The sequence below is a fragment of the Accipiter gentilis genome, chromosome 22, assembly GCF_929443795.1.
Source record: "Accipiter gentilis chromosome 22, bAccGen1.1, whole genome shotgun sequence".
NCBI lineage: Eukaryota > Metazoa > Chordata > Aves > Accipitriformes > Accipitridae > Astur > Astur gentilis.
In genome coordinates, this window is record NC_064901.1 from 16,179,850 (window position 1) to 16,201,711 (window position 21,862).

The 21,862-nt window shown below is 52.5% G+C and overlaps 1 protein-coding gene across 3 annotated transcripts in view; it reads right to left on the reverse strand.

Moving 5' to 3' along the window:
* Positions 1 to 5,282: 5,282 nt before the first annotated feature.
* Positions 5,283 to 21,862, reverse strand: part of SLC8A3 (solute carrier family 8 member A3) — a 117,082-nt gene continuing 100,502 nt past the window's right edge. For 2 of the 3 annotated variants that reach the window (XM_049825814.1, XM_049825816.1), the window contains exons 4-8: positions 19,606 to 19,623; positions 11,018 to 11,142; positions 10,383 to 10,482; positions 8,587 to 8,862; positions 5,283 to 8,280 (exon numbers count right to left, since the gene is read on the reverse strand). In XM_049825814.1, coding sequence (XP_049681771.1) covers positions 7,904 to 8,280; positions 8,587 to 8,862; positions 10,383 to 10,482; positions 11,018 to 11,142; positions 19,606 to 19,623 — 896 coding nt within the window. In that variant the 3' untranslated portion in view covers positions 5,283 to 7,903. The remainder of the gene's footprint in view (positions 8,281 to 8,586; positions 8,863 to 10,382; positions 10,483 to 11,017; positions 11,143 to 19,605; positions 19,624 to 21,862) is intronic. The other variant, XM_049825815.1, reaches the window with a different exon arrangement.

Consider the following 21,862-nt stretch of genomic DNA (forward strand, 5'->3'; position numbering starts at 1 on the left):
CTTGCCTGTGCACACCGGGAGGTGCCTAGCTTTCGTTCAGAAAACACCACCGGCTCTGTGCTACGTGTTGTAGCTGTAGCACTAACCCATATCCCCACCTCCTGCAAAAGCATAAATGAATGTTTATTCCGCATTCCGCATTTTCTTTCAGCACATTGGGACCGGGCTGAGGGTCTTCTGGCTCTCAGCCCAGGCAGAGGAGCCGTGACCCCGCTGTGTACTTAGCCGACCGGCCTCCCCTTGAAGACAAGGCACTGGCGGTGGGTGGCTCTGCTCCCTGCCCGAGCTAGACCCGCGCTGTGCTGCAGGCAGAGGGGTGCACGGGGTGGACGTGGCGTGAGGAGGGAGGCAGAAGGTTGTGGCTCCTGCGGAGGCTGAGGTTTCCACACCTTGCCTCTTCTCTGGTGCCAGTAGGAGTAGCAGGCCCAGGTCTTCTGCATGCAATTCACAACTAGGTGGCCCTAGTTCGGAGCTCGGAGTAGCTCCTCAGTGCAAGATCTGGGAGGCTGGAGTACAGGTGAATTCAGCTCACCTTACTAAAAGAGACACATTCCGTCCCAGTACAAAACAGATCCTTAATTCATTGCCTTTTGGTACGTGAATGAAGGACTCACTTCGGTGAAACAAGTTCTTCTGTAGCATCTCAGTGCTTTGCAATAAAAGCAATAAAAACTGCAGAGTTTGAATGCCCAGTGTCCCATTGCACAGTACAGCTCTCGCCTTGCATAGCACAAAGTACCACGGCTATCTCCCTCAGTCATGATTTTGGCTAAGACCACTGAAGTAATCCCTGCTGACTTCACCATGTCAGAAAAGAGTTGACACAGCATTTGGCTGAAGAGACGGAGCTATTTCTGAAGTGACTGGATGTTCTCGCTATGAGCTGGCAGGTTATAACAGACAGGGCTGTATGAAGGTGGCTGAAGTTGGATCTGTTCAACTGCAGCCCAAAGTGAATGTAAATTTTTGCATCTCTTGAGCTGTTACAATTGTTTCAAGCGTTCACATGTCTGCTCCAGGCTTTTTCTCCTCAAAATGCAGTTGAATACCAGACCTTTGTCAAATGAGTTAATCTAAAGTACTTAGACTCTAAAAAATAAAATATCAAGTATCAATGAATTCAGAAAACTGGTGGGCAGAATCTGTGAAGAGATGTCCTAAAGGATAAAAAAGGATCTGAGCACTGATAAAAGAGCTGAAACTATCATGCTGCAAGGGAAATGAAGGGAGCGTAAGTAGAGACCAATAAAGGGGATCAAGAGCTCTTCCACGTAATGAAGCACGAAAAGGAAAAATACGAAACATGGGATGGGTGTTGGAGCATTGTAGGCTACATGTGAGCTTCCAGGAGACTTAAGGATGGCATGGCAACATCATCTAACTAGAGATGAAGAAAAAACTAGGGAATTATAGTCCTGATGTCCTAATATCTCTGTGTGAAACCTTACTTAAAATAGGAAGCTACTGACCAGTTATTCTCTAATGCCCTAGATAGATTTATAAATTTGTAAAAAAAAAAAAAAAAGGCTGGAATGGGTTTGTTGATGTTTTGCTGAGGACAAATCATATCAAACTAATTTGATTCCATTCTTTGACAGGATAACTAGCCTCACGGCTCGGGGGGTCAGCACTAGATGTGATATGTCTTGACTTTGGTACGGCTTCTGGCACTGTCCCAGAAGACATTCTCGTAAGCAAGCTGAGGAAATGCAACCTATTTAGACTCGCAATACGTTGAGTTCGGTGTCAAAGTCAGAGAGCTTTCTGGGGAAATATTTCCAGTGGCTGTCCAGGGTCCAGGTCTGTTCAGTGTTTTCAGCAGCAGCTTTAAGAAATTGCTTTGCTATAAAATTTCCTGGTGATATTAACCTGGGGCGGGGTGGGGGGGGGGGGGGGGGGGGGCAGGCTGTGAGGGTCCTATGAAAGGTAGGACCGGAATGCTTGATAGATTGAAGGAATAGTCCAAGTCAACAGGATGAATTTCAGCAGAGGAGCATGCCATGACCTGCCGTGAGGCAGCTGGTGTGAATGTGCAAACACAAAGCGAGACCCAGCGGGCAGCAATCCAGCAGAAACGACTTCTTGGAAGCTGGAAGAGGAGGAAGTAGAGGACCTGAAGGGCTTTACCACATACAAAATGGTCTCACAACAAGAATAGTAATCAGTTGTTTTCCATGCCTTTGTGAAGAAAACAAGAAGAAAAAAAATCAGCAGGGCCAAAACCCCCCCACATTTGGGTTTGCTGTTAGTTTCTACCCAAGATGCTCCTGAAGAAGAGGAGGCAAACGAATGTCTTTTGATTGATAACTTTTTTAAGAGCTTATTGGACAACCACAGTGTTGATAGAGGCATGGAGGTGCTCTGTACAGTGTGCCTTAGTGCCAAGGATGTGCACAAGCTGTACACAAATAATTCTCACAAAATGGGACCAGTGTTTCTGTAATGCAAGCTTATTTTCTTAGACAGCAGAGACATCTTCCTAGGAAGGTATTTCTAACTTCACATCTTACACCCTAAAAAAATACCTTTGTTTGAACCGTTTATTTCTTTAATTCACCTAGCTTTCATACCAGTTTCAAAGTACTTCCTAGACCTGTGTAATTTTTTTATTGCATTCTTCAAACTGGGCCAATTTCTGAGTGCTCACCCAGCGCTAAGTAGTAGGTAGGTCACCATTTTTCCTTTAGCCACAGCTCCCATTCAACTTGCCACATATGTGGCAATAGCAGCGTTACTGTCTGGGACGCTGGTGAATGCTCACATTTAGGTGCAGCAGGACCATCTGATGAGCTCATCATCAACCGCAGGCTCCATGTCTGAGCTCCAGTTACCACCCGAGGCCAAGTGTGGGGAAGGGCGGCGTTTCCCAGTGCAATGTAGAGAGGGGCCAAGGGTTTCTGCTGCTGGCAGAGGGTCCAAGCATGAGCAACCCCCTGGCCATCTGCGGGCAAGAGCCATGGGCCTGGGGGGGCTGGTCTGTCCCTGCCACCGCACGCTGCTGGGAAAGCATAGACCTCCTGGGTGAAGGGGGGTGGCGGTGAGGAGGGAGTGGGGGGTAAATCTACTCATGGTGTTAATTATCTACATATTTTAAATAACCCATTTAAATACTAAGAGGTCCTTAATGCCCTCTCGCTATAGAGGCAAGTTGGGAGCACTGTCTTCTCTGCTGGGCACTAAGTGGCACTGGCACACATAGCTCTGTTATTAACAAGCTGGCTGCTGCTGGCACACGCATATAGATGACAAGGGTCATTAAAAACAATTTTTCCAGATAATACTACAAAGGTTATTCTTGGTGACAAGTACTTTCCAGCTTGTGGCCAGGGCTGAGCAACTGCTGCTCCCATTTGTGCAGGCTGGCTCCTACACCAAGGTCAGGGCTGCAACCACTTCCTGGCAGAATTAACCCCAAAAAGCTTCTGTCTGGCTTCTTCCCCAGGAAAAAAGCAATTCCAGGTGAATGATACGAGGAATGACCTGCTGCCACTTAACACCAAAGTGTGACTGAGAATGGGTTGAAATTTCCTGGCTTTGAATGGTGGCATGTCCAAGCATGACCGGATCTCCTGGATGCCTTTGTGTTACTATCTATATCTGTCCTATTGCGCTGTCCAGAGGTGGATGATGGTCATTCCTCAAATGTCTTGTTACCTACACTTTATCTCATCAGCGTCTGCGTAAAACAGTACTGGGTGTCCTCCAAAATGCTTTCCTGAAGCAAAAAGTGCTACCCTGGTGGAGGCATGCAGGTAGGCATCATCCCACTGCAGCAGTGGGCCAGGGTAGCCGAATCCCAAAGTGGCACACGTAGATAATGGGACTTCTCCTTGCAGATGGTGCAATGAGGTGAGGTCGTGTTGCTACTTTGGGATGGAGGGTCCCATACCAGGGACAAGTGACTTTCAAACCATCCAGCAGCCCCAGCCCTGGAATCAGAGGAAATGTGCATCACAGAAGATTTTTGTGTTTAATCTGTTCTTGTCCAGAAGAGCCCTGATCACACCAACACCACAGTGACTGCCAAAAAGGTGACAAAGCCCAATCCAAGAGCTGTAATTGCCTCCTTCCTAGCTGAAAAAGCCTTTGCTCAATGGCTCTAACTAACACTTCATTCTCACTGATGAATCGCAGCGGATTCCTGATACCTGCACGCTCCTCTTCCTCCGCCCAGCTTGCTCTGGGATGGAGCCCTTTGGTCCCCGACTAAGCCTCAGCACCTGTGGGGACCGGGATGCTTCTGTGCGGCAGTGGCAGCGAGCCAGCCCCAAAGGGTCTCACCCCACACCCCCCCAGCCCCTTCACTGAAGTCAAAGGCAGTGGGTGCTTGGCTAGAGCCAGAGCTTGTGCGCTTCCCCCGGGTCAGGAGCAGGCGTGCTCGTTGCGGCCACTGCTGGCTCACGGGGGGCACGAGCTGGCCGACGGGGCAAGGGGTGGGAAGTGACCCCCACGGGGTACAAGTGGAAAACAGCAGTCAGTGGTGACGCTGGGTGAGGAGGCAGCAGGGTACCGGCCCAAGCCCAGGCACGATTCCTGGCCAGCTTGAGGGGGACAGGCGAGTGACGCCTCTTTGCAAAAGTCTTTTTTACCCACGGGCCGATTTTTGACCAGCACCCATGCAGCGCGGCATCACCTGGATGGCAAAATCCGTGGGGTGCCAGGGGTGCACCCCACGGCAGCAGTGGTGGGAAGGCAGCCGGAGGTACCGCTGGCCCCACGCCACGCGTGGCCCGTAGACTGTGTCCCCGTGCCATGGCAGGTCCCAGGGACAAAGCAGCTCCTTTGATCACCTTGGCTTTCCCCTCCTATGCCAGGACATGTTATTTATCCACAACCGCAGAAGCGACAGGGCCTCAGCGAGGAGCGGGGATGGAGGGGAGAAGGAGGCAGAAAGGTTAGCACGTGCCACCCGAAGTGCGAGGGCTGCTGAGAGAGGCCAGGGGCTGTTATTGCAGGCTGCCATGGGAAGCTGACAGCAGAAACAAAGGGGAAGGAGCGGAGACAACAACACCAGCAGCAAAATCTCCTCTTCGCCAGCCAGCCTGGGGCAAGCACTGCAGGGTCCTCCCAGCAGTACCAAACTGGAGGGCTGGGGGGGACGGGGTTGCAAACCAGCCAGAGCCAGTGCGACCAAGTCCAGGCACCCGCCCAAAGGAAAACAGGAGCAAGCAGATAGCTAGACCCAAAATGAAACATAAAAGCCTCAGCAAAAAAAAAAAAAAAAAAAAAAAAAACCCCAAAGGCACCAAACCTGTTTGTTTTGTTTTTTTTTTTCCAGCTTGCATATTTTTTAATGAAGTAAAAAATAAAAATAAAAGAAACACTCCACAGATGTTGTAGGCCTGGCTCGTATCGCCCTCGCGCATGGAGGGCACCACGGTCCCCATGCAATTGGCACTCATGGCCGCCAGTCCTCCTCCCCATCCCCTCCCTGCAGTCACCTGAAGAAGGAAGCGGATGAAAAGCACGTGGTGGACACAGCACAAGCAACAGGAGAACAGCACAGCAGCTCCCCAGGCCGGGCTTTACCCAGGGGTGGGTGAGCTGCCACGGGTAAAATAAAAGCTCAACAGACTTCGTATGCCCAAATTAAAACCAGCGATGATAACAACCTCCCCTTGAGAGCTGCACTTTAAATCCCCACAGACAGCATTTCGGAGCTTTTGTAATTTTTCTTTCAGTGTCGCACGTGTGAACTCTGGGGTCCCCGGCCGGCGGGCAGCGGCGGTGGCCGGTGGCGGCAGCAGCTGCTCTCGGTGGCCGTGGGCACAGCCGGGGGCCAGAAGGACCGGCGAGCTCGGCAGAAGCCTGGCCTCGGGGTTTCTTGCCCATCTTTTTTCAGGCCCTTCCCCAAAAGCATGGCGAAGGGAGGGTAAGAAGGCAGGAGGTCGGATGCTTGTTGGCTTCAAACCCAACGGCTTTCGCCCACGGTAGGCTCCAACCGGCAAAGCTCCTGCTGCTCCTCTGAGAAGGATCCTTCTTCTCTGCCTTATGTGTATACACATTTACATAGAGATATAGGTATCTGATAAACATTTTGTATGAAAATAAATACTTCACCTCTGTGTTAAGAACCATCGTCACTCATCTAGTCACCTGCTACGTGACATCTCTTTTTTGTCCATGACAACCTTGTTCCCATTGCTTTTTTCCTAACCTGCGGACACCTCCTCCCCGCCTCCCGGGGCAGCACAAAGCACAGCACCAGGCAGAGATGTACCTTTTGGCAGCCCCGCTCTTACTCGCTGCCTCCCAAGGTTTGGCTTATTATAGGGAACGTGATGAAGAAAATGTTTCCCTTTTCAGCACCTGTTTCTTGATAGAAGAAATGATCTTCATCTTGAAAACACTTTACAAAGAGTAAGATTTCTTCCAGGGCTCTCAATTAAGAAATATGTTTCTAGATAGCACTGTTTATATAGATATAGGTATAGTTTTTATTTATTTTTATTACCAACCCAACATTTCAATTTGCAGCCATTGATGTAATTCATGACATACTCTCGTGGTGGTTTTTTTGTTGCTTTTTTTTGTTTGGTTTTTTTTTTCCCCCCTTAAAAAGAAATGCACTTCAAATGAAAAAGATGCCTTTTTGTCTGTCTGGTGTTCCTGAAAGGTAACTCAAGATGACACAGGAGTCCTGACGTGGGTGGCAGTTTTTAAGCCCGTACTTTTCAATGGCCTGAAGACCACCAGCGAGATGCGGGTGCTGTGAAAACCAGGGTAGCAAACGAGTGAAAGGGCAGCCACGCCACAGCTCAGGGTGGGATGGCACTGGGAACATACGGGCACGCTAGCCTGGTTTTCCTGAATTAATTTCCACCTCCGAGCAGGAGGACCGCGCAGCAAACCCACCACCACCACCACCATTCCAAGGAGCTGGTGCCGCTTTCCCTGGCCCTCTTGCTCCCCCCAGGGCAGACTATTCCTGGGTAGCCATTTATTTCATTATCGATGTAAATTAACATAATTTTCTCTCCCTGCAGTACCACAAGCTCGAAGTTAATTATACAAAGAGAAATGCCATAGTCAAAATATACATGATACGTATTATATTAGAGGGTTGGGGGTTTTTTTCCTCCTTTTTTTTCTTAGCCCAGGCAGGTGATTGAGATGCTACATGCTCCAGCCTTTGTCACTAAATGTGTGTGTCTGTGTCTGTGTGTCTGCGTTTGTTTGTATTAAAAATATATCAGTCTTGTGATGTTCTTAAAAAAAGAAAGAAATGGAAGGTGGCGGGGGAGGGAACGGGTAATAGTGAAAAAGTTCTTTGACTGTGTCGCAGTCTTTTGTGGCTTCAGAAAATACACATGTTCATTTCCAGCACTGACGGCAGCTTGAAGCTTTAGAGTTTAAATTTTTTAACATTTTTCTGTTTAAGTAGTAAAAAAGGAAAAAAAAAAAATCAAGCAGCGTGCTCCCCCAAAACCAAAAAGCAACAAGCAAACGGAAAAAAAGAGAAAAAACCCCCACAAATTCCTGATCAGACTTCTGCAATTCCCAACCAGTAAAAATAAGAAGACATCTCCTTACAGCGGAGGGGTGCTCGGGAGGAAAGGAGACAAGCCCCTGTGGGAGAGGTGGCCTTTGGAGATGGCTGAAACTTCGTAATCTCATTGAATGGGGTCAGTGGCTGGGTTTATTGTGTTTTGTTTTATTTCAACACTTGCCATTGTTGCTTTCTTTTCTTTTGTATGATTTTTGGGTGGGTTTTGTCTGTTTGTTTTTTTCACTCTGTGATGGTTTTGCCCTTCTTGGTGCCCAGCTGTCCAACCATCTGGGCGGCGGTGGCCCCCCCGACGGACAGCTGTCCCCTCCGGTGAAACCACGCTTCCAGGACCGGTGTCCGGTGAGGTAACGGAGGAGGGGGTCCCTCCCCCCGACGGCACCGTCCCTCCACCGCCTAAAACCCCTTGATGTAGCAATAGGCCTCCAGCGTGGCGAAGAGGATGTAAAGCAGCCAGAGGCTGACGAAGAGCAACGTTGTGGCCAGTTTGCACCCCCGGGGGCCGCCGAGCTCCCCCCCGAGGTGGGGCCGCCGGCGGTAGAGGAGGACGCTGATGCAGATGAAGGCGAAGATGGTGAAGAGGGTGACGGAGAAGGCCAGGGTGCCCGCCGACACCTGGAACTCCTGCCCCTGTGACGCCCAGTAGATGGCCGCCACCGACCACGCCAGCCCGATGCCCAGGAAGACGTTGACGGCGTTGCTGCCTGTGACGTTGCTGATGGAGGCGTCGGCGTACACGTCCTGGATGGCTGCGGCTTTGCTGGCAAATGTGTCTGGGGTTGGGGAAGGAGGGAAGGAGAAATCACTGGGGGTCCAACAGGAGAAATGGGCAACGCTTCATGTCTGGGGGACAAGGGGCGCTCAGGTGAGGCACCGACCAGGTTGGGACACGGACCTCTCCTGGAGCACAACCCCCTTCCCGGGTCCAGGGACCCCACGTTGCCACTAAGTGGGATGCAGACCTCGCCTGGGGTCAGGACTTTGTGGAGCCCCGTCATATGACAAAGCTGCTCCCCTGAGGGCAGGAGAGCCACCAGAGGACTTTCCTCCCACCCCAACCCCTCCCATGGCCACCCCACCTGGTACAGAAGTGCCGAAGGCGACAAAGACGACAGCGGTCACCGAGTCCTTGAGGCCAATCGTGCAGCCGAAGTGGGACGCGAGGTCTCCGATGATGGCCGTGAGCATGCCGATGATGAGGATGGAGACGACGAAGCAGGCCCAGCCGTTGCAGTACTCGGTGGGGGGCACGCAGGCAAACAGCACCTTCCAGAAGACGGTCAGGAAGTGCATCACGTAGTCAAAGCAGGACGGCAGGCGCTCCTCGCCGGACTCGTCCTCGTCCTCATCACCCGCTGCAAACAATGTGGAAGGAGAGGTCCAGTGCTCGTGATGGGGCAGGTCAAGATTACGGGGGTGGGCTGCAGCCCGTGCTTGGCCCTCCCACCCCAGGGCTCCAGGGATGCTGCTGTCCTGGGACAAGGTGGCATGGTGCCGGCCACGACAGCGTGCTCAGGGCACGCCGGGTCCCTCAGTGATGGGGGGTGCATCCCGGGACACCCCAGAGCCTGCAGGGCTGGGGAGTGGCAGAGCGGTGTGTTGTACCCACGGAAGGGCAGCCCCGTCCCCATCCACAGGCAGTCACGTAGGACGTAGTCAACCTGTGGAGATCACTGTTGAGGAGCACCATGAAGTTACACAGGCAAGTGATGTTTTGGGGGGGAAAAAAAAAATAGCAGAAAGTGATAGAACTGGGAAACTCTTGGTCCTTCTGCTCCAGAGCACGGGCTGGTCACCAGCAGTGCCCCAGCAAGAAATTTCTCGTCTGTGTGAAGGTATCAGCAGCAGCCCTGCAGGCCCTTGGAGGGGTCCCCTCCTCAGCCTGGTGGGCCAGGTCAGGCCTGAGGCTGGAAGCACTGCTGGTCTTTGTGCAGATACAGGATGATGGAAATAAATTGGAGGAAGAGAAAGCCGGTAGGGAGCACAGGGAAAACGGCAAGGGAAGGAGAGAGACATAGGAAGAGAGAAGCAGGCCTGAGAAAAAACATTGCTCCAAGGACGGAGGTACTGTTTCCACAGAAGCAGTTTCTCTTAAACGCTAGAAAGAAGAAAACTGAATACGCTGCATCTCTTCTTTCACATCAGAAGAAGCTCTTGTGGCCACTGGCGGCAGCTCCCACCCAACCGCCTGCTGCCTGCACTATGGCTGGGGGGAAAACAGCCCTTCGGGGAAGATGCCAACCCATCAAGTAAAGGTTCAGAAAGGTGCCCGAGTGTCGTTAATGGCATGCCTAAAATGTCCGCTCTACAGCTGCCTGGCTCTGGCAGCGGTGAGCTCTCTCAGGCTCCCTGGGCAACAGCCGGCAGGTCTCTGGGCCTTGCCCTCCACCAGCTGCTGCCTTGTGGGGCAACATCTGTCCACATGTGGTAACCCTCCCTACTCCCCGAGACTCTACTGGCCGTGGCAGACAGGACGTCTTGCAGCAGCAGGAGCTACCTGAAGAGGACAGTGCTGGGCACACCAGGAGCCAGCAGCCCAGCCAGGATGGGAATTTGCTGCCTGTACGCTGCTCATCAGACCACTGAGGCAGCAGAAACACCGCCAGCGGATGTAAAGTCTTTGAAAACCAGCCTCCTGGATGGTTCTGTACCAAAAGATGGATCCCTTGGGCTCCCGGCTAATGCATCTGCAAAAGCCCAGTATATTTGGAGCAGAGGAGCTCCCTGGACTGGCTTTGCTGATGGCCATCACGCACGCAGCAGCTGAGCATCGCTGACCAGGCACTGACCACTGCCTCCTGAGCCCAGACAGATCTCATCCCAGGCTGCACGAACCCTGCGGATACTGGTGTGGGTTTTCCGATGTCCCCCTCACCTGCACTGACGGTAATGGCCTCCATGAACTGGTCCCTCCAGGAGTGTGTCCCTACAACCAAAGCCAGGTTTGTCTTCTTAATCAGCTTGTCCACGGTGCTCTGTTGTGGGAATAAAGATGCAGAGCAATTAAACCCGCTGCTGGCAGGCAAGGCTGATCTCGCAGTGCACCCTGATCTCACAGACCCTTGCCAAACTGTGGAAGTGCCACAAGCACTCTCCTGCCAGCGAGATGAGGCCATGACCGGAGTTGGGTCCAACCTTCTCCCTGGACAGGCTGACCCAAACCTCACCAGAGCCAGCTTGTTTGCCACCCCTTAATCCTGACGAGGCTCCTTCTTCCCTCACTCCTGCCCCATCAGAGACCGCTTTGGTCCTGCCCTCTCCTGCACATTGGCTTCTTCTGCTTCCAGCAGGCCTCCCTTGTCTTTCTCCTTCCACCTCTGCCTACTTCCCCTGGCATTTCTTGTAGGTCTCCCCCACCCTTTACTGCATTGCATACTCCTTCTTCTCTTCCAGCAGCCCTTTCCCTGCACATGCAGCCACCCCCCTGCCTCCTCAGGCCTGCTCTCCAAGGCTGCTCTTCAGTGCCACATGGCTTTCCCCTCCCGGAGGACACCGAGACCAACTACTGACCTTGAATTCATAGGACTCCTCAATGATGACTTCTAGTTTGGGATGCTCGCCGAGTATTGGTTTGCCCATCTCTGCAATCCTCTTGGCTTCCTCCTCTTCAACCGTCAGCTTCCTCTCAGCCACCTCTGTGAAAGCAAGGTCAACAACAAGCTGTAGGCAGCAGCCCTGGAGCACCGGGGCACCGTGGGGGCTTGTCTGCAGGGCCTCAGCACGGGCTCCCGCAGCCCCTTCACAGCTTGCTAAGCTCACACAGCAATTTAGGGGGCAGTGGTGGGGTGTTGGACCATAAAAACAAAGGACCGAGATTGCTGAATGTCAGTTAGTCAACAAGAACATACACAACATGGTTTTCATTTATTAAAAAAACCCCAAACACCAGATGTTTCTTCAGCCTGCACAGGCGCTCTTGGATGACATACCCCCTCCCATCACCCCTACAGCAGCCACACCTCTGGGGAGACCGAGGTACCGATTCGTTCTGCCATTTGGCACAAGCGCCCTTTAAGACAGCTTTGACGCCCTGGCGTGTCTCCTGGTTTGAATGAACAAGAGACAGGTTCTTTTTATTTCCCTTCGATTAGAACATCACTGTTGGCACCCTGTGCCACTCAGTGCTAGATCTAACACTCAGACAGACACACACGGTCACAACCACACATGCACACACAAACACATTCCTAGCGTTTGGAAAAATGAACAGAAGTAAGTCGGGAAGCAAGTCGTTTCTTTCCTTCGTGTTACTGGATGTTTAGTTTCTGCTGGAGGAAACTAAACCGGGACCCCAGGTCAGCAGCATGCTGAGATGACCCTGTGTCAGGCTCATGTTGCTGATGCCCCGGCAAACCCAGCGAGGTGCCTGGGGAGGTTCTGGTTGTCCGGCCGGGAAGGAGCACCCCAACCAGCAGGAAGGGTGCCCTGGCACTGTCCCGGCTCTCCTCTCCCACCCACACCCCCAAGTGCAGGCACGTGCCGACGGGCTCTCCGAAGAGCCTTGACATCTCAAGAAGGGAGCTGGGTTTCCCCTGGCTTTCCTGTGCCTGACCAGCCAGGGTGTACGAGCTGCAGCACGGGGCCCATCTGAGCCTGGGAGCAGGAGCTGGAGCTCTGCAGAACCTGGCGGGGTATCACAAAGGCAGAGCTGCTTGTGCTGGCTAAGCAGTGGGCCAGATGTTACCCAAGGTTTCCTGTTGAGGTTACAGACACCCCAGGTAATGCCTCAGATGTGATTAATCCCATGTGGGCTCCAGCAGATCTCATACTCTGCACCAAAAATCACGCAGAGATTATAAAGTCCCGGTGAAATCTAGTTATAAACTCTGCCTTCTCTTCATCAACCCAGCTAGATTGATTGCAAAGACTGTAAGCCTTGCAAGACCTGCAGAGTTTATAAAATATATAACTCCTCTAGCAGATGACATTATTATAACCCATCACAGAAGCAGAAATAGCTGGGTCCATCATTTGAAATCAATGACGTATCCATCAAAACCATCACTGCCTAGCTCAAAGACAGTGTACTCTGGATTTGGGAATCCCCAGGAGTTTACAAAAAATGAGAGAGACAGGAGAGCACAGCACCTGGAGAAGAGGACGGGCAATGCAGGATGCCAGGGGACGGGGGCACAACTGCAGGCAAAGACCAAGCAAGCAGAGAGGGGAGGAGGCATGGAGCTGGAGAAGTGCAGGAACAGGGGTGAACCTGGACAAAACGTTCTGCCTCGTGCTACGCTTGGAGGCATGAACTGATGATTATCAAGAACAAGATTCAAGTTACTTATATTCACTTGAGCAGGGAGTTAGATGAAATATACATCTCTTTCTCTCCAAGACAGAGATCGAGAAAGTCCAGTCTTTGCCTCTACCTAGAAGTGTATGAAGATGACAAGCTGTATCCATCATTGAAAATGCAGGTGCTCACACATCAGTTGCCACACCATGTACGCGGCTCGCTTTAGTCTGAGCTCCCCCATAACCCGAAGCTCAGGGGAGGAGGCTCCCTCAGCTCTGCAAGACCCAGCTTGGCAGATGAGCCGAGCACGTGCTGACGTGCGCTGGCAGTACTGAGCTGAGCAAAAGCACAGCAGCCATCCCAGCAGGGTTGCAAAGCCTGGACTTGGTGACAGTCTGGCTCACTACAACCTTCGCTGGGAAGTAACTACATCTGAAAAGCTGCGGTCGCAGCTGGTGGCACGGTCCCTTGGGCTCTCACACTCTGGCTACAGTTGCACAGTGCAGAAAGCAAATGTCTGGAATCAGAGGAGCTGCCCTGAAAATGGGGAATATCAGGCAGAATTTCCTTGGCTTAACAACTCCAGGAGAAACGATGCAACGAAACCTCGGCCCCCGCTTTAACTGATTTGACAAAAGCCTTTGGCACAGCAAGACAACGCGAAGCCTCATGCAAATATTGACTATCTAGGCAAGGCTGAGCTGCAGGCGGGTCTGTAAACACACGCAGTGCAGAAATCTTTCTCCTCCCCGTAGGGAGTGGTATCCGACACAGCTTTATCCCAGAACCTGGTGTCTTGCTCATGATGGTTTGTGCACCTGTGCCAGGCAGGATAGTGCAAGAACCGAAACCCTCCTCTGAGGAGGAGGATCTCCCGCATCTCTTCTCACTGTGCGCCAGGTCCGCGGCCGTTGGGCGGGCTGCATGGGAACACCCGAGTCCATGGCCAGAGGCAGGACCTTCAGCTGCTAGCAGGCGGCTTTGTTGTCTCTGCAAGCTACTTGCGGATCACCTATTGATTTGATGAGCATGGCAATCACTTGCCAGGCAGGTCTTAAGAGTAAATCAAGTGACTTTGTCCATGTCCAAGAGTGGACAGATTGCGCTGGCAGCCTGGGGTCTGGATGCAGTGGGAGCGTGGGAGCGGGCGCTCCACCGAAGTGAAGGTGCTGGCGCTTACCACAGCACTGAAGGGCTGTGGGACTCGTGCTATTTCAGAGGGCACCTTGCCAGCAGCAGAAGTGCCACCAGAGGCACCTTCAAGCCCTAGGTAGGCCACTCGTGGTGAAGGGACAAGCTGACCAGTGATGGAGACCTGCAGCCTGCTGACAGCGTGTCCACCAAGACATTAATAATGGAGGCCCTGCTGTCACCACGCAGCTCCTCTGCAGCGAATACGGTGAACTGGGGCACAGAGAGAAGAAAAATGGTCGCCCAAGAAGGCACGTCAAGGACGTCCTATGGAGGCAGCTGATTGAATACCACTGCCAGGCTAAGTCTTTCAATGTCAGCTGCAAGCAAACCGCAGGAGAACAGGCATAGGCAGCACGTCCAAATGGGTACCTCACAGAAATGTTAATAAAGGAAGCTTGCAGATAAGGAAAAAAGGAGGTAATTCCTTCACGCCTCACTAAAAAGCAGTCGCATTTGTGAATGTGCAACAGGAAAGCAGAGCACAGAAACCTAACAAACTTCAAAGGTGCATCTAAAACCATTTAATCTGCCGTCGCGTTTTCACTGAGCCTCTATCCTAATGTAGGAGACAAACATAGATTAAGAGTCACACGTCAATATTGTGCTGGATCTTGCTCAATGCACTCGTGCAAATGACCCATAGGTGCCAAATACCAGGCTGCTGACTGTCCTCTGAAGTTAAGGCAGTGCTGTTTGTGGCAGGAAGGCCAAGCTTAGGAGCCCAGTTGACAGGTCCCTTGCCCCAACCTATATTCTCCATACAGTTGAGGGGGAGAGCTAAGCAGCCCCAAAGAGCAATACGAAGCACCTACATGAATCTGCCACTTCTCCCCACCTACCGTTTAGGACAGCTGAGCACCTGTAGCAGGAATCAGTGCCAATCTCTGCAAAACACCAGACCCGAACCTCAACCTGCTCCAGGGTCTATCTGATCCGATGGGATGCTGACGACCGAGTTGAGCCCCGTGTGTACAGACCCAACAGCTGAGAGAGAACAAACTCTCGCAATGTCCCAGTGGCAGAGCACAATCCCGATGCTCCTGCCTTTCAGGGAGGCACTTCAGCCAGCAGCAGGGTGCACCAGCCTGCCTTCAGAGGCCGCTGCCTCTGCAGCAAGCATAGGGCATGCTCCCACATGGTCCATGGTAGCCACGGGCTCCCACCTCCTGAGGGACCGGGTGCAGGGCTGGGGTCTTGGAGGGCTCCTTCGGGAAGCAGGGACAGGGCATCACTGAGGCGTGTCACACATCCCCCGGGTGCGGTAGCCTGCAAAGAAGTCTACCAAGGGCTGTGAATAAATAAAACACGGCGGGGGGAGGGGGAGACAGGTTTTTAATTTGGAAGGTCAAGTCTGTCAAGGTGAATGCTGCCAAGCTGCAGCTTAATTATTAACTAGCCTGATTTCTGTTTGTATCAGCATCAGTACCTACTTTTCAATGCGGCTTGCACCCCGGACTCCCTGCTGTCAACCCCAATTAAGCCTGATAAGGTCTGGCTATGCCCAGCAAGAATAGGAGTTTGCCAGGACCTCCTGGGCTGCCTCCACCTCCTCCCTGGGAAGGGGAAGGTGGCGAAAGAGGGATCCTCTAAACCCTGCCTGCTGTGGCACATAGGTGTGTGCCACCATCGAGTGCTAGCAACCTATCATCTGGGCTACAGGAGCATGCACAGGCAGCTAAGGCTAGGCAAGCTGGGGCTGCTGCGCCCCGTCCTGCACGAAGGCACTCTGCTCCTCGTGCCAGGGAGCCCACGGGTTAGAAAGGAGATGCTACAAGCAGGGGAGACAACAGGCCTGGTAAGATCAAAGGCCAGGCGGGAGGAACGAGAATCAAGTCCGCTTTTGCCCAGGCTGTAGCAATGGCCACAGCTGACACCCGCCAGGTGCCGGACTCAACGCCTGCCTGCAGGAAGCAGGGAGAGGTTTTTGGTTAAACCACTCTGTGCTCTCACTTATTCTGCCTCATTCAGGGTCAGTTCAGACCCTTAAAGGTAGGACAGACGATGGGGGCCAGCAGCTCCTAGTTATGGTCCTGCGACTGCTGTGCTTTGCGGCCCTGCGTATGTCCCTGCCACGCTCGCTCCTCAGCTCTCTTATCCGCACGAGAACAACCTGCAGGGCCATCCTGGGACTTGATCTGCAGCTATTTGCAAAGCACTTTCAGACCTACATGTGATCGATAGGCAGTTTCTCGGGCTCAAAATACAGTAAGCAGATCCCTTCCGCCTCTTATTTCTTCCAAGGGAAAGGGGAGCACTGAGCAGTGTTCCCACATCATGCATTGCTCTTGGAGGGTACTACGTGGGTGCTTGTCCACTCAGCCTCCTTCAGACAAAGGGGAACTGGACATTGCCTGTGGTCTCCTGGACACATCATAAATCAAAATTAGATAAAGCCCATTTCCACAGGGTAATCTGGCCACCGCACCTGAAACAGGCAATGGGAAGTCCCTGTAACACCATCAAAGAGGTAGATACCATCGCCTAGGCAATCCTGCAAGACAGCCACGGACCGGTTTGTATTCCCTGTTACTTGCTGAATAAATTGGATTAAAACCAGCAATGTATTCATGAAAGATTGCTATGAAGGCCATTTCACACCCCTTGAGCTATCTCATCTCCATCCATTTCTAGAGCGGGCATGTATCTGCATGAAGGTCACCCCTTCTGGGGACTGCGCTGCTAGGAAGAAATTAAAAGGACAATTAAAATGGGATTTTTTTGTTGCAGCTCAATAAAATATAATCCTGGCTAAACAAAGTAAACAGTGAGCATGAATGAGGTCCTCTCTCCAGAGTGCTGTCAAGCTGTCAGTCACAACTGAAGAAGACTGCTGGCTAAAAGACACTCTGGCTTTGGAGGTTAGCATATGGATATGCCCTTTACTGAAACACATGCACATGCACAAGCACCGGCAGCCTGGGCTGCTTTCTAAAAAGGGAGGAATCGGCTTACTTAGCCCTGAAAGCTATTTTTGAGGCATGATACATCCCATATACATGCCCCAGCGTCCTTAACGCTAACTGGGAAATGCTGCACGTCCATGAGAGGGAGGCTAAGGCACAGGGCTGGGAACTGCGCATTATTCCACTGCTGGCTCTGCCTTGAGATTGCCGCTGACATGACCGTCCCCGACAGTCAACTGCCGCCTCTGCTCCCCAGTCTTTCCCACTGCAAAGTGGACCCGGGAGTTTTAAAGCATAAACAAACATATGTAGAAATATTTTCTTTGATCTGGGTATGTGGAGTAGAGAAGTATCTATCATTTAGATAATCCCTCATCCCTTTAAAGAACTGGACCTCCTGCGCCCAAGAACTTCCAAGAAAAGGCTCTGCTCGGGCTTTCTGCAGTGACTTTTGCAAAGGCTGGAAAGACCACCAGAGCAGCTTGTCCACTGCTGGCGATAGCAGGGACTACTGGAGTAGCTATGCACTTTGGTATCGAATATTTCCCTGTATAAAGAGTATACGGAAAGATCATTGCCAGTGCCAAAACAAAAGGTTATGCGTCAGAGAAGTTAAAAAGAAACAACAACCAGGCTTGACTCTCAAGTCACTCCACAGCCACCCCACACTACTGCGGTCCTCTGCAGCCCCAACAGCTGGCACTGGACACTCGGCCAAGCAAGGCTTTCAAAAGCTTTGCACAGCCTTGCAAGTCTGGCTTGGAGAGCCCGTTTGGAGGAAACAAATGCTGAGCTGAACCTGTGCCAAAGGCTCTCCCCTGCCCAATCACTTAGCCTCGTGTGAAACTCACAGCCCTGTTTTCCCAGGGAGGGCTCTGCAAGGCAGGGAGGGGCAGAACCAGGATCTCCCATTTACCGCCAGGTAAGGGCTGCTGGGACAAGAGAGGCGTTTTTCACTTGGGCACCCCAGGGCTTCTGCAAAGAGACGGGGCTGCTGCATCACTGCATCACTGCCGCTGCTGGCCCCGCGGGGGCTGCTGAAGATGCGGGAGGGCGAACACCCCGGGGCTGCGGAGGAGAGCCAGGGTGCCCAGCGGTCCCAGGGAGGCAGCCCCCGGGGAAAGGGGCACTGCCTGGGAAAAGCTGTGTGAGCTGCTCCGAGAGAGAGAGGGGACGAGGAGCGGGACCGACGGATTCCACTGAAACGTTCAATAATGCAGGTTTTTTTACAAAGATTCCTGGGCGTCCGTGTAATCTAAATCTAACATGACACGGACTAAACGAGGATGTCACTTCTCTCCCCACTGATTAGCCGTGATTGCCGCTGAGTGACACTCCAGCACGTGCCTCTGCGGCGAGCAGGGTTCTGCTCGCCGGCCGGCCACTAGCTTGAAGCACGTGTGGGCGCCGAGAACTGCGAGCTCAAACCGCGGGCCAAGCACGTGCCGTATCCACAGAGGGCACCCCGGGGCAGCCTGGCAAGGGGGCCACCCCGGGGACCCCCCAACCCAGACAGAAAGGAGGCTTTTCTTTATTAACTGGAAAGCAACTTTCCATAGCTGGTGACCAAGTTCTCCAATAACGTCTGCCAAAAGCAATCAGGCTGGATCACAACAGAGGGAGGAAAGTTATGTTATTTTAATAGAAATTATTTGGTTCCCGGGGTTCTGATCAAATTAGGCAGCTACTGAATTAAAGCAATGAAATTACTGAGAACGAGGCTGTGCTCAACTTATTTCCAGTCCTCCTGGACCTGAAGAAGTAACAAAGGAAAACGTCCAAACCGCTCCGAGGAGTTTTCTGTAAACACCCTAAGCTGATATTTGGGGAGCTGGGGACTTCTGCCTGCCACTAGCAATTTCCTAATTAGCCCAATATCCGATGGGCTCAGGCCATCCCCTGCGCAGCAGATTTGGCATCCTCCGAAAAGGAGCGGAGACTGAAGCTTGCACGGCAGATGCTGCTGCTTTGATGTGCCGCACAGCTCAGGCATGATGAACGCTTTGGTTTCCAGCTCTGCTTGCAAACCTGTCAGACTCCAGCTCCTCTCTGCACCCTGCGTGGCCACCCCTATCTTTTGACAAATGTTTCTTTAGTGCAAATTCAACTGTAATCATATCTGGAATTGAAGGAATAAGAAAAATACAGGAGGCGTACATTGTACAGCAGTGGGATCAAGAGAGAGCAGGGTAACGGGGATTTGGGGCAAGGAAGAGGGGGGCTTAGTATTAATACACATAAAATCCTGCCACAGGGAGAGGAGGTGAAGAGTGAAGAGCCAGACCTGAGGCCAGGAGGGAAACAGTGCTGGTGCTTATTGTGCTCTTGTAGTGCCACCCCGGCACTGCGTGCAACCGTGGGACCCCCCAGGACAGAAGGTGGAGGGCACCCGGGTGCACGCACGGAGGGGTGATGTACAACCCAAGCCCCAGAGCTCCCCAAAGAGAGGGTCGAGTCACGGTCCTGGACCAGCCAGAGCTGCATGTTCTGCTTTGCAACCCTGGCTAGGTCATTTCCCAAAACCCCAGGGAAGAATCTGGAATATGGGTGTCCTGGTGTCAGCCACGACAATGGGGAAGGCTCTTAGACATCAGTCAATCACCATCATGTTCTTAATGCATTGCTCTTAACTAGTTCCTGCTGGACGTGAACACCGTGAGCTGGGGTTGTCTACAACACAGCAAACACAAACACAGGGGCACTGACCAAAGGGGACGAAAACAGAGCCAGAGCAGGCAGAAGAAAGGAGAAAAAGCACTTACCTTGGGTGAGCAGCAGGGCTGTGGGGAGAGAAGAATTTGAGAAAGACAGGGAGAGAGAAGAAAAGAGGGAAACTGTTAATATCCACGGGGGAAAAGCTGTTTTGCAGATGACGGCTGTCAGTGAACGATGGACGTGGTGCAAGGCGGCGTGCGAATCACGGGGGCCGCATGCCGGGCACAGGCTGGGGAGCAGACACCGCGGCAGCAAGATGGAGAGGAGGCTGGCGAGCACCAGCGAGCACCGGGGTGCTGGCTCCCCAGAGTCACCCCCCTGGCAAGCGAAGGCAGAGGGATGGGATGCAGGTGGCGGGGAAGTAGCGAGGAGGGGAAAGGAAAAGTGGGGGGGGGTTACGATTGCCATTGGGGCTTGACGCGACCCAAACTGACCTGAAGGCACGGGAGATGGCCCCGCTTCAGCCAGAAGTGTGTGGCTGTGGTGGGGCTTGGCACAACTGGGGAGCCCCGGTAAACCCGTGGGTGGCTGAGAAGAAGAGAGGGTGGCCAGGGGCGATGGGCAGCTCACTGAGAAGAGCATCATTAGAGGGAGGTGTTGATAAAATGGGTGCTGGCCTCCGGCGCGAAATAGGGCAGTGGTAACGCGGCCACGCATCTTCCCCCTCATGGGGACGCCCTGGCTCGCCTGCACCTATCCTGTGCCCCACAGGTACCACTCCCAGAGGGTCAGGGTGCCAAGAGGAGCCCAGGCAGAGGTAAAGCACCACCGCTTTGAGACCTCCTGGCTCTCTTTGCTCCCAAGTGCTGGTCTGCCCAGCAGTGCTCTAGAGGCACGTGCCGTGCAGCGTCATCGCAGCAGGATGCAATTGCCTCCCGGGAAATAGGACTGCGTGGTCCTGTGAGATTAGAGGTGGGAGGAAGGGAGGAGAAGGTGTTGAAGGTCCTTGCAAGGGATGGCCTTATCCTGACTTTCCATAGAGGCATAGCCCAGCCCTCTTGCTGCCTTGAGCAGTGACTCCTGGCCCTCTCCTGCCTCGATTTCCCCACTCCCCAGAGCTGTCACAAGGAAACCTCTGGCTGGATCCCTCTTAGGTGTTACCTGTAGAAAGTCACAGCTTGCATCCAAGTTTCAAACTAGCTACAGGAGAGTCCGTATGGCAAAAAATACTGAACCGTCTTCATGAGGGGCCAAGCACCAGCTCTGTGCCTTAGCTTTGACTTCTACCTGTCCTTCAAACAGCAAACCAGTTCCCAAAGACTTGGTTGCATGCGATGACAGTATTGTAATTACTAACACTTATTATCATGCACTTTTAGTCTCAGAAGCTTAAAACTCTGTACAAAGACTGAATCCGTATTAACAGCCCCATTTGACAGATGGTGAAGCTAGCAAAGAGAGGCTAAAGGGAACATTTTGCAAACTCAGAAGCGGGCTGGAGTCCAAAAGTGCTAATTTGCCCGGACTTGCCAGTTCAGGCCTCTGAAAAGCAGGCACTTCCATACAGATGCACCTAATTGTATCTGTGCTGTTTGAAAGTGATTTCCTAAGCGATTCGTCAAAGGTCGTACAGTGCATCAGTGGCAGAGCCGGGGAAAGTAATCCCGAGTCCCGGCTCCCAGGCACTTCCCTGCTCCGTCGGGCAGCATCCATGGGCATGGCTTTCCCGACAGCCTGCGGGGAGGCATCGGCCCAGTCGAGATCTTCACCCACCTATCCAACGCCCCAGCTGGAAATACCGCGGGCACTCCAGGAGATCGTCCCTTGTCCGTGTGTGGGCAGGTAAAGTGCAGTGAAAAGGGAAGGGGCAACCAAGAGGTTCCTTGCTGAGCGTCCCTCGTGTTTCAGGGTCAATTCCTTTTGAGAGACAAAAACCTTTGGGGCAACCATTTGTGAGTACGTTCTGCAGCACGTACAGTGCCGCAGAGCAATGAGAAGCAATGGGATGTTTCCTCTGCCTGCACCACCTCCTGTCCTCCACGCAGCTCTGCCTGTAAGTCTCCAACAAGGCTTGTCACTGCCCCGTGTCGCATGAATCTCGAGTCGCCGGCCTGCTGCCACTCCACGCTACCCTGTGGCCTCCTTACTATTCCACGGTCTCCTGGTTCTCCAGACAGTGTGGGGAAATTTAATTTGCCTTTTGAAATTACAAGCATTAGCACAATGGGTCGATTCGGTGTTCAAATTTAATATAATGAAATATTACTGGGCCCCTAAGCTACTGTGGTTATTAAAAAAAGTCATTGGTTCCTCATGTTTTTTAAAACTGTTATTCTAGTGCTCTGGGATTTGAGTTTATTTTTT